This window comes from Gavialis gangeticus, unplaced genomic scaffold (genome assembly GCF_001723915.1).
Source record: "Gavialis gangeticus isolate Ggan-Ray unplaced genomic scaffold, GavGan_comp1, whole genome shotgun sequence".
Classification (NCBI taxonomy): Eukaryota; Metazoa; Chordata; order Crocodylia; family Gavialidae; genus Gavialis; species Gavialis gangeticus.
This window is the reverse complement of record NW_017728992.1, coordinates 10,442,853-10,455,597: the sequence shown is the minus strand read 5'-3', so window position 1 is coordinate 10,455,597 and position 12,745 is coordinate 10,442,853. Positions and strand designations below refer to the sequence as shown.

At 42.7% G+C, this 12,745-nt stretch overlaps 1 protein-coding gene across 2 annotated transcripts in view; it reads left to right on the top strand.

The window, feature by feature from the left end:
* Window positions 1–1,399: 1,399 nt before the first annotated feature.
* Window positions 1,400–12,745, top strand: part of VWC2 (von Willebrand factor C domain containing 2) — a 131,824-nt gene continuing 120,478 nt past the window's right edge. For both annotated transcript variants that reach the window (XM_019520904.1, XM_019520909.1), the window contains exon 1: window positions 1,400–2,180. In XM_019520904.1, coding sequence (XP_019376449.1) covers window positions 1,467–2,180 — 714 coding nt within the window. In that variant the 5' untranslated portion in view covers window positions 1,400–1,466. The remainder of the gene's footprint in view (window positions 2,181–12,745) is intronic.

The following is a 12,745-nucleotide window of genomic DNA, read 5'->3' as shown; positions in this document are numbered from 1 at the left end:
CCTGCCTTCCTGCGGGGGGGTCCCTGCCTCCCCCCGCAAAGTTTGAGCCGCCCCGGAGCAGGCGGGAGGCGCCGGTGCCCCCTGTCAGCCCCGCGGGGAGCCCGCTCCACCGCAGCGGCGCCCGCATGCGGGGCTCTGCACAGCCGGGCTGGGAGGCAACGGGGTCGGGGGGGGGGGGCTTTTTTTGCCTCACGCGGGGGCAGTCGTAGCCCCCAGCACCCTGGGGTGTGCCCCGATGGGGAAGGAGATAGGCAGGGCAGCCAGGCGCAGGCTTGTCTCTGCCCGGAGGATCCCCCCAGCCCCTCTGCAAGGAGGTCAGCGCTGCCCTGTAAGGTCCCAGTTGACATGGGGTGCCCCTCGGTTCACAGGAGCTGTGGAGGGTGCCTCAAGTCTAGCGGGTGTGCTCTGAAACCAGGGAAAGGCCAGGGAGGGGAGACCAGCACGGGGTGCTTTGAGACCAGTGAGGTGCTGCAAGCCCAGTGAGGGGAGACCAGTGAGCGTGCTTTGGAACCAGTGAGAGGTGCCTTGGGTCCAGGGAGGGGAGACCAGCGACGGGTGGCTCAAGTCCAAAAAAGGTTGAGAACCACTGGCCTAATGTCTCACTTATTTTGCCATGGAGTTAGGAATTTGGGAATTCATGTATGAATTCATAACTGGTCTTTGCTAGCTAGCCAGGACATTTCATTTTGTGTCTGTCTTGGAGCGTTCAGCTGAGCAGAACCTCTGCCGGAGGCACCCAGACAGGTTCCTCTCTGTCTTTGCAAAGGTAGAAAAGACAGGCAAGGCTACCAGAGGAAAATCAGACCAGTTGTAGTCTGACTGGCTCAGAAAGGTTCAGGCTGCTTGCTTGTCTTGTCTTGTCTTTTCTTTTCTTTTCTTTTCTTCATTTGAAGTTGTGCTTCTCTGCATCAGCTATTTTAAAGCAACCCTTTTCAGACTGAATAAAAGATGCATGAAAATCACCAGGCGCACAGTCAGGGAAATGGAAGGGAACCAGTTGGTGTTTGTTTGGGAGGCTGCTGTGATTCGAGTTTTATTTGATTCTGGGTATGGCCACTTCGTGTTGTGGTGCTTGGCTAAAACAAAACACAACACAACATGCCGAAGTGTGTTCCTTTAACTGCTGTTATGAATCTTATCCCACCAGCAGTTCAGGTAATGCTTTTACTGAGCTGCAAGAAACCCAGTCCCTATTCCAGTGAGCTTGCAATCATACAGACAACCATACATAGAAAGTTGTGGGAGGGGGGAAGAGGAGGGATACCTCACAATGGTAACTGCCTATACTACGTATAAACTACCAGATGAAGTTCCCTGGTGTTTGAGAGCTTGTCTTGGCAGGAAGGACAGGGCAGCAAAGTGTGTGAGCTGAAGTGTTACTAATTGTTCTTTTCCTAGGGATTGCGGATCTGCACAGTGATTCCCTTGGATGTGAATGCAGTGTCCCCTGTGGGTTGCAGTAGGTGATGCCCAGCTCTACTGCAATGGCCATTGGAGCTCTTTCTAGTTCTCTTCTTGTCACCTGCTGCCTCATGGTTGCCCTCTGTAGTTCTACTATCCCTGTGCAAAAACTGGCCAAGGCTCAAGACAAACAGGAGATCAAGACAAGCCAGGAAAAGAGAGATCACGCCTCCACCAGGGACAGCCAGACAGGCCCTGGGAAAATGAATGAAATCGGCAGGAATGGGAGGGAGGAGGGCACCAGAGATTGGAAAAGCAAAGGAAACAGAAATTATTCAAACAAAGACTCTTGGACTAAGCAGAAGCAGGCTTGGACTAGTCAGGGAGCCAGCAGTAAATCCGGGAATGTTGAAGATCAAGAGCAGAGTGACGGTGTCCCGGAGGAGCCTCAGGCGGCTGAAGATCCCTCCCTCCCAGAAGCTGTAGCGAGCACTACACCTGAGCCCCCTGAGGAGTATGCTTATCCAGACTACCGTGGGAAAGGATGTGTAGATGAGAGCGGCTTTGTTTATGCTATCGGGGAGAAGTTTACTCCAGGCCCCTCTGCCTGCCCCTGCCTTTGCACTGAAGAGGGACCTCTGTGCATACAACCTGAGTGCCCAAGACTCCACCCCCGGTGCATTCATGTCGACACCAGTCAGTGCTGCCCACAGTGCAAAGAGAGGAAGAACTACTGTGAATTCAGAGGGAAGACCTACCAGACTCTGGAGGAATTCATGGTAAGGGCTTTAGCCGTTGTATTGGGGGCAGGTCTGTCATTTAAAGGGATCCTGTGTTCTCAAAGTGGCTTTTGAGAGTTCCCCCCTGCCTCCTTGCTAATATTGTACGTACTGCATTAGGTAAAATATTCCTCTTTAACATGGTTCCTGTTCAGAGAAAACACAATATTTTAAAATGAGGGGTCTGATCTTTATTAATTCATTTGGTATTTACCATAAACGTTAATCACAGTGAAGCTATTCAATAGTAATGTGGATCTTATAAGAGTTTCAGCAGGATTTCCACTGCGTTTTCAGCATCATATTTACTGTTGCTGTGTTGTGCAATGCTAAGCATGACTCTCTTGCCCTATGTGTTTCCATTTGGGATTTATTTCCATTGCTGTTAATCAGTGACAGTGACCCATTCCTATAACACATGTTCTTTTTTCCTCGCGGTTACATAATTTCATACATACATAGTTTCACCCTGGAATGACTATAGACCTTTTATTTAAAAGAAAAAAAAGGCATGGTTTGGAGGGTATATTATAGCAGTATTTAAATACTGTTAATTCTTTTTGTTCAGTGAAATTAAATTATCCCAAAACCTTTTATTTGGAACAGCTTCACAAAGCTTGGGGGTTCATTATCTCCATAATAGCATCTTGCATGTTACAATGCATCAAATTAAGGTAGCCATAGAGGCAGTCCTACAGTTTCTAAGTGTTTCTTTTACCCAATTAATGGCATCTCAGTCCAGCTGAGTTTTGTAAACAGGTTCTGTTCTGTATATACTTTTGGGAGTGTCTCTCTGTGATGTGGGGTTGAACCAAAAACCCAGATGTGAATACGCCTGGCCTTTAGAAACTAGAATATCATAAACAAAGTTAGAAAACTATCAAATTTTCATCTTAAACCAATCTCTAATATGTTTTAGAGGGGGGAGAGAGAAAATTCATCTTTACATAGGCTGTAAATAGACTTGTTCTTAATTTATTTCTATTTGGAACACCTTTTCCTATCCTTTTAGAGAAAAAGAGAAGGGGCAGGTAAGGGTAAAACAGGGGATGACTGTTGATGGAAAAGATGCAGAACTTTTTCCCTGCCATCCCTAGGTGATAGTGTGTAGAGTAGTCCTTTCCAAGGCATGGGCGATAACATACTAGGTTATTTGCTTACTTTCTCTTTTTAAGCATCCAAAAATGTTTAGCCTTTGTGGCAAGTTACTGTCTTAAAGACAGAGAATAATTTTAAATGTACTGCTTTTAAGACTAGATCTGGAAATCATTCCTGCTCCAGTAAAGTAAATTTATATATGAAACCCAGTGCAACAGGGGCATGTATATGTTATCTCTGTTTCAGAATACTGATGTGCTGTTTCCCCACTATCCATGTCCTTCCAGCTCCATCCACATTTTCATTTTGTTTAACAGCTTTGCTTTCATGACTTAGAGCAGTTTTTAATTGTATACAGGTTGTTTTATTGAGTTTAGTGTGTGTCTGGGAGGGGGTCTTCCAGACTCACAGTCATACAACTAGTGAGACTGGCAGGTTTTGAAATTGTTGCATGGAACCTTAACCAAACCATAGCTTTGAAAAAAAAAAAAAAAAAAGTCTGGCTTTGAGCTTCATGTTTGCCGCAACCAGAAAGGAGTAAGACTTCCAATGAAGTCTTTCTGCAATATATTGCATTTTCCCCAGTTACTGGTGCTTTATATTAGTCAGGATTAGTTACCATGAGTTCAGAGGGGCACATGCCCAGAATGGATAAGAAGATACAATGCAATATGGCATTTGAATCGCTGCCTATTTCTCTTGTCATGATGAGGACTTAATTTTTTAGCTGGGACTCAGTTCAGTCCCCAGTTTTATAAGCACAAAACTGCAGGCAGAGCTGTTTGCACCTGCCAGTGCCAAATAATTTACAGAGACAGTAAGATTGTCACCAAGTGCATGCAGTTGCAGATATTGATATTTGCCCCCCCACCCAGATGCCAGAAACCTTCTTTATAACTTTAGGTCTGAGTGCCTTCTGGATGCTATTACAATTCGCTCTACCTTTTGATTTAGGTCTGAGAAATAATTGCAGATAGGGAACACAGTTAATTTTCTCCCTGTTAATGTACATGCCTCCTATCAGTGGTAGTCAGACACCAGTGAAGAAAAAAAGATATCTCTTTAATGTTTGAATTAAATTGCATGTATGACTGTTTGTGCAGGTGCATAAGGTAAGGAAGTACCACCATAGATACTAGTCCTATCAGTGCCTCAGGAGCCTGATGCATTCCTTCCTGCATTCCCATCTTTATCTGCAGACTTTGCTTCTGCTTGCATGTGCAGGGAGTTACACTAAAAAGAGAAATAAGTTTTCATATGAATTCACCTTTGGATGGGGGAGAATACAGAAATCGGTAAAAAGGGGTTGATAAAGATCTCTTGTGTTATAAGGCAGTGGATAAGGGAAGCAACTATACTGGTATGGGAAGCAATTTTACTGATTTGGAAGAGGAGGCTGGGGAAGGAGTTAATGCCATGTGTTAGTGGGTGTCAGCCGACCATTGTAACTTTTTCATCCCCCACAGTAAGGGGAAGTGAAAACAGGGTAGCTTACCCCTGAATGAAACAGCTGCTGAATGGTGGCTTCCACTTACTGTGGGATACAGCAGACATGAAACAGATGCAACTCATCTGCTTGACACGCAATACCACCTTAAGACTTGCTCCACCAAATTGGTGTCACTGTTTTTTTTCATCCCCTTGGTTTTGATGAGGGCCATTTTGCTGTTTGGTAAATACATCCTAGGATGACCTTTATAAGGAACTTTAATAGGACTAAAAGCAAAAGGTACTATATGCAAGAACAAAGTGAATAGTGATTAAGAGACCGGGACAATGAAACCATTTTCTATTATTTGTGTTCAGATTTTAAATAAGCATCCCAGTGTTTGTTACTGATCTTTAATTTTTAGAGACTAATAAGGTACTTCATAAATGTGACTTAAAAATTCAGTTTGTCCCTATAAGTGACCAGCCTACAAGGACCATAATTTGGAATTATCTCTAGAGCTGTTTGTTAAAATACCGAGTACGAATTAATAATGCTACTTGTTTAGGAAAACACTGAAGCTGTGAAAATTTGTCTTTGTTTGCTCCTTTCCGGACTTCTGTCCCACCAAAGCGGCTTTATTTATGAACAGCTCACTTGAAATTCCAGACGACAACAAATCCAGATGGATTTTGAAGTATTTGCAGTACTTTGAAGCCACAGAGAAATACAAACAAGGCTGATATATTCATGCTTGTCAGCCTAACCCTGTTCCTGTTCTCTTGGGGGGTGTAACTGGAATGAAAATGTTACTAGAAATACCAACCCAACAGCAAATGGATGTGATATTATGGATTTTTTTACTTTGTGTTTTCAGAGATGTAAGAATTGAAATATAGGCTGGCTGGATTTTTTTTCCCCAAAATTATTTAATCCCTGCTCTAGTCAGAGTGCAAATGTAAGGTTGCCACTTTATGCAATTCAGGTGCTTTTTTGCAGATAGTTAAGCATTTTTGTATCCATGCTAAACCAGTTTCTCAGATGGCATAAATTAACAGAGATGAATCCAAGTTAGTGGAACTATGAGAATTTATATGGATGGAGGGTTTCGCCTGCTGTGTTTATTAAGTCAGAAATGTCCTTGCCTTGTTGTGGGGAAATCTATTTGTTTGCACAGTTTTGCATTTGTTTTATTGCTACATCTGCAGCTCCACTGTAAAAGCCTTTATACTCCTGCTTATGCTGTTCCCTAACTCCTCAGGAATCATTTAACAGGGAGTGTGTGTGGATTCTCTCCTGCCCCTGCCCCCATTTTCTGCCAACTTTACTGCTGCTGGCAAATGAATTGGACTCATATTGCCTCACTGTTTCTGTTTTGCAGTGGCATAAGTAGAGTAAATATGTTGATACAGTTAATAATACTTAATACTTTTCATTTATTGCTTTACAAAGAAGAGCTCTTATTAGCCTCACTTCACAGATGGGGAAGGTGAGTCATAGAGACACGGTTAGGTCACACACATCTCCTGACTCCTGGTCCTCTCTATGCCCTAACAATATTTATGAACTATGAGATCTATTAGCTGTAACATAGTTTCCCAAAGGAAACAATCTTTACTGTCTTTCTAGGTATTTTTACAGATATTGAGATGGAGAAACATTTAGAACTGTGGAAAAAAATGTCTATTTTGCTAATATATTAGGAAAGGGAGCAGTCAGCATTTGGTTCAAAGACATATAGAAGTGCCTTTGGGCTTATCTATAATGATGGAGCTAGTGCATTGGCACTTATTCCATTCTAGTTACATTCCTGAGACTATTAAGACATAGGAGAGAACTGCTTAGATCAGTAAAAGTGAGTGCACACAGGGCTTGATTGTGCAACTCTGTTCATTGGTGAGCTTGTTACTCACACAAAGAGTCCCACTGATTTCAACAGACTGTGCAAGTGCTCTCTTGCATCTATAAAGTTGCACATTCAAACTCATATTGAAGAACAGTAGTGCTTGAAGAACTAGGACTTCTGAGCATCAGGCTCTCATCTTGGTTACACCATGTAAGTAAGGAGAAGCTACATCTGCCTTTGCAGTATTTGCTTCAGATTGACACTTGGTGTGACTGAAGTGAGAATCTGGGTCTGTTTGAAGTGAGTTCTTGATCAGCAAGGTAAAAGGAGTTTCAAATGATCAGGCCACAGAACTAAGAACTAAGCATCACAATTTAAATATAGAAAGCACACATGACAGCTAATCCAGGGAAGAACATTTGTCTCATCCAGTGGGAAAAGTGGAACAAAACAACATCTGACAGATGACAGTGCTTATTAAAGCATTGCTGTAAATATTTTTTTGCAATAAACTACCATAAATTACAATGGAATGAGCGTTCATGACTTACTACTAGGATATGTACTTAGCCCAAAACGTTCAATTTCTGGAAAATTTGATCTTCAAATGAAGATCCATATTTAAGAGGGAAATGTACAATTAAGAATCCTTTTTATGATGTAAAATTTTAGATCAGTGTGCTCTCTTCAGTACAGGGTTATTAATACTTTATTAAATGGCTGCTGTTGCTGGGTGGTTTATGCTTTGTTTGAAGGCAGACAATTTTCTGTCAAAGTTGCAGCTCCAGTAAATAAGCTGTTAGATCAGAGGGCTTTAAATGTTTTATTTTCAGTCTCAGTTTCTGCTTAGCCATAAGTATAACTGGTAGAAATGATAAATATGAGATGTATATTAAAATTACAGAAAAGTTAAGTGATGGACAAGGGAACTGGGACTGTTGAGAAGTTTTTCATGGATCGTCCTCTTTATATCTAACCGCTTTTGGATGGTGACATCATTTAGCTTGGATCAGTCCTCAGGGGTGTCAAGGTGACACACTTGACAGTTTGATCAGTGACGAGATGATTTGCAGTGTCCTGAGTGTTACTCTGTCATCAATGGGTATATCCGGTATATCCCTAAAGAGCAAGCCACAGCCAGACAGAATAATGGTTGGCTTCTCACATCACTTCATTCAAGCATGCTGAATGATTCAGATGATTCTGTCTTCATGGAAACCTAGCTGTAATAGCGTCACCTTTTTGGCACTTTCAGTTAGCTTTGAATGGAGCATCTAATGGCATGCCCAATAGTCAGCTTCTTGCATGACTTGAGTTACCCTGAGACCATTAAGGGTACTACTGCATATTAAGATGCCAATGACTGTGTGGCAGATTCAGTGTCAGGTCTCTCTGATGTATGATGCCAAGTGGAATTTACTGAGTGCATGTGCTGAAATCTCCCAGTTTGATGATTTGGAGTGCAAGGTAGAACATGGTCTGGGTCCTTACTAAATTTCTGCTTCTCCTTCCCCTGCACACTAAGGAACATTTACTCCCACTGGCTAATCAATGTAACATGTTTCCTTTGGACCCAGAGATCAAATGTGCAAATATATGTACATGTTTTTTATCACTTTGAATCCTTCTGGGAGCCACTGCAGTTGCCTCACAAGGTTACCAATTCCAGAAAGAAATTACTTAGCTGATCAACCTCACTAGGAAAGGGTATAGCCTGCCTCAGTCTCAATGCGCTTCCCCTTGCATAGGCCTGTCTGGACTTACTTAAAGTACTAATATCAGTATCTGGTGACCATTGCCATGATCGAAGCAGGATGGGCATTCTACAAGGATGACTTTGAGAGAATCAATTTTTTTTTTGATGTTTGGCTGGAAAAACAGGACCCTCTGGATGTGGCAACCTGGTAAAGTTTATGTGAAGAGCAGGCTTTTTCTAGGGCATTTTTTCTAGGACACCATAAAAAGGGCTGTTCAGTTACCATTGGATTATTGGTAGATGCTGCTACCCTGTGCTTCTGACATCCAGTCAGCCACTACACTCTGGGTTGCTGGTAAGTAGGTTCACAACTTCCAGCATCACTGTGTTATTTGCTCTGCTGCATTCCCATTGCTACAGGATGTCAGAAGACACCTTGGCTGTAACAGTGCATGAATGGATCTAGGTTGTTTTCGTAGCACTACCATTGTTCTTTTGTCCCATATTCTTGAAGCCCAATTGAACAGGAAAGCTACTGTGACTAGGAAGGGGCTAGGGTACAGTCTCTATCAGTGGAGCTAGTCCAAGTTCCATTTGATGTGATGTTTGTGCAGTTTGGCAATACCATGTTACCATCTTACTGAGAACTGTACCCTGCTGTAGACCCAAATAAGTTCATCCGCTAGTTTTGCCATTAGCAGTTTCTATGTTTGGGGCATTGGCCCCTCTCAGTATTGAGATGATGGTCTTTAATTACCAGGAAGTTGTTAGACATGGCCATTTAACATCCTTGGTAGCAAACAAGTTGGAGAACAGACACTACTGACATGGACTGATGTGGGTTACGCACTGTCTGGCTTCTGCCTTTGAATCAGTCTAGCATGGGTGACCCATCAGGAGTTTAATCTCCCTACCAATGTACAGTGCAGGTGCACATAACTAACTATTTTGAACTATGTATGAGCCCAAAGCTGTCTGTGCTTGTCACACAGCAACCAGCCAACACCTGAAATTCCCATTGGGAATGTGCTAATTGCAATGACAGCAGCATTTAACAGACTTGTTGCATGCTCCCTTTAATGTTGTTGCTGATGTGCTGATCAGCACAAGACAAGATAAAATTAATGTATTTAGGCTATGAACTTGCTCTGCCAGAAGTCCTGGACGCTGTGCAGAGGTTGAAAAGTGGCAAAGCTCCGGGTTCTGATGGTATGCCAATAGGATGTATAGCTGTGACTGAGAGTTTACACAACCTCTTCTGCCAAATTAGGGAAGAGGGAGTTCTCTCTCAAGAATCAAAACATACATCATGAAAAGATCTGTGAGGGAAAAGGGGGATGAATAGAGAGATCTCCTTGTTAGCACCTGTTAGTAAAATACTGACCTGAATACTACTTAGCTGACTTCTCTTACACCTGCTATGAATCAAGCTCCCAGAGTCTCAGTGAAGCTTTAGAGTGAGTCAAGGGGCGGTAGAAATAAGGTTTTTTTTGTGAGTAGAATAGTGTTAGGTTGATGCTATAGCTCTGATGATCCAGAAAAAATGCAAGAGGGTAAGGATATTTGTGTAAATAAAAAATGTACATATGGAGTTTTGTGCAAGCCTTTATTCTGTCTGGTATTTAACTCTGCTGTGCCTAGGTTTTTTTTTTCCTCTGTGACCTGAAAAAGTGTATAATGCTACCCAAAACAATGAGCAACCATTTTTATATGGCTTTCATTAAAATCCAAAAAGCCTTTTTTTAGGATCAGTTGTTTCAATCTCTGAAGCCTATTAATGTAGGTTCTGGTGTTCTGAAAAGTTTTTGTTGGTCATGCTTGAGCTCTGTGAGGGAATGCAGGGCAGAATGAAGACTAGCAGTAATTTATCTGTGCCTTATCTCTAGCTCCACTTGGAGTGAAGCAAGGTTGTGCACTTAGGCCATTTCCATGCATGTTGTCCTTTGTAGCACATGTGGAAGTGTCATTTGATAACATTCCAGTCAGTGTGGTTGTGAATTTCTGCACCTTGGGATCACTGTTCAATCTTGTGAGGTTGCAAGCAGTATAAATGTCACCATTCAGCTGCTCCATAAGTTGTTCTTTGCAGATGACTCTGTATTAGTGGTATATTCCAAATGGGACTTCCAGGTGTTGATTGCCGGCTGAGTGGCAGCCACAGATGGTTTTGGGTTCACTGCAGATGGCTTTAAGGAGTTTACCAAAAGTTAAGGCCCTATATCAGCTGGCACCCAGCAAGAGTTTTGTGCCATCTTCACCATACTCTGGTGTACAGCAACTTCCTGTGACTCATAAATTCTGCTGCCCAGGCAGTGGGCTAATATGTGACATTAGCATTGATGAGGAAGTTGTTTCCTGCCTGCTGAAAGGAAATGCCGGTTGTGGCAGATCAACCAACTGGGTCTAGAAGCAATGAGAAATCAAGGTCTTCACAAAGTTTACCTTATATAAGGATGTGAAACCTGGAAATTGTACAGGCAACACATTTGGAAGCTAGGGAGAAGGTCCACTAGTGGTTTTTTGTGTTCCCTTCTGATGGCCAGAGAGTTTGACTGATCCTGGACTGAGGTGCTGTCCAGCACTGAGGTGCTGTAATGATCTGGTCACTACAAATACTGAAGGATTGGTAATGAAGGTAGGCTCCATTAGGCTGGCTCTGCCATGCCTGTGGGAGATAAGTGCATGGCTTTGCAGGTGCTATTTAAAGAACTTGGGGTGCAGTCAGTAACTGCAGGGCTGGCTAGAAAAACCTTTGCCAAAAGTACTGAAGTTCCTTCTTGTTCAGGACAGGACAACACACCAACTGACTGCTGGGGTCTTCTGGCTGTGGAGAGAAACAGATAGGAGGATTTTAGCAGTGACTCTGCTGGTGTGCAAACAAAGTGATCCAGGATTTAAGGAGCAACAGCAGTAGAAGTTGGACACATCTGCCACAGGATCACAGGTGGTATGGTAGCTTTTGTGGCCAAAGCTTTTGGTCTAAATGAGTCATTCATCGCACTGCTAGAAATTGCTTGATTGTGGTTTTTGGAGTATTCCATGATGAATGTCCATTTTAATAACCAGTCTTGTTAAATCACAGAGATATGTAAAGTCCACCACTTTTAAAAAAAATAATCTCAAGTTCACAGCATGCAATGGAGTTATGCCTCTTTAGTCTCTCAGTGAACCTGCCCCTAGAACATGATTTCTGGAAGCATCAATCAATAAAATCCTAAAGAGAAACAGCATGTTTTCATACATTAGATGATAAAGTGAGAGAGATCAGGAAATCCTACTGAAAATTACTATTGAGACATCTTTCTCCTGCTGTTATCTGTAAGGTGAAAATTTCAGAGCAGGTTTGTCTTATGTAAGTCCCCATGACAAGATGGGGTCCCTGCCCCAAAGATCTTATACAAAGCTAAACAATGTAAGTCTTTGTTAAATCTCAGGATTTTAATGTATAGTATGTTTTGTATTGTAGTTAGAAAAGTATGGAGAAGAGCACTGGAAGCAGATGGCTAGGTGTGGAAGTGTAACTGGGTAGAAATTGATTGTATTGAGGGAGAGCAAGGTAGGTTTGATGCACTGGAAAAGAAGAGGCTGTTTTGCTCATGTAGCATAAACAGAGTAGAAGAGATGAGGAATTTGGTTAGAGGAGGGCATTGAAGTACCGGCTGGTAGCCTTCTAATGAGCCTTTGAAGTCAAGGAGAAGTTAAATAAGCAAGAGGTCAGGGCAGGGATTCAAGCAGAGGGAACAGTGAGCTTGGAAGGTAACACTGCTTGTGACAGGTTGAATGAAAGGTAGGAAAAACAGTCCAGACAAAAAGAGCGTACAAGCATGTGGTGTGAGCATTGGCAGTGTTAAAATGCTGACAGATGAGATGCTTACCTGAGGAAGGCAATATAAGGACAAGTCATAGAGTTTGCCCACTCACCACTCTGTCCAAACCTGGAGTGATTCTCTGGTGAGAACAGTTATTGTTAAGAGATTTCTATAATTTTGTTCCTATACAAAACAGTGAGAACAGCCTATCTGACACTGTATTGGTGTTTCTTTTAGCAGCTGGGACCTTTAAATTTAAAAAGTAACAGGAGGGAAGAGAATTAATCACATCTTGAACATTTCTAAACCTCAGGTCCATTTCTAGAAAGTTCCCACATCTTCAAGTTGGGGGAATCTGGCACTGTATGCGGTGTTCAGGCATGTTCTCCTCCCTGGATTTGGCCTGTGGGTACCAGTGCCATTTGAAGCGCAGCAGTGAATCTTGCACTACTCATATCTCCTCTTCATTGAGGACATTAAATGTCTTATTAATGTGGATATACCCCTTCCTTTCCCCTACCCCCTCCCCACAGATCCAGAAATGTGAGACATAATGACAACATTATAGAAATCACCGGAGTATGGGCAGATCTAGGGCTTAGTGAAGGAGGATGGGGGTGAGGTATGATTGGAGCTCCTGGGCTAGCAAGGGACATTCGGAGTGTAGGACAGGGGCAGCTGCAGGAA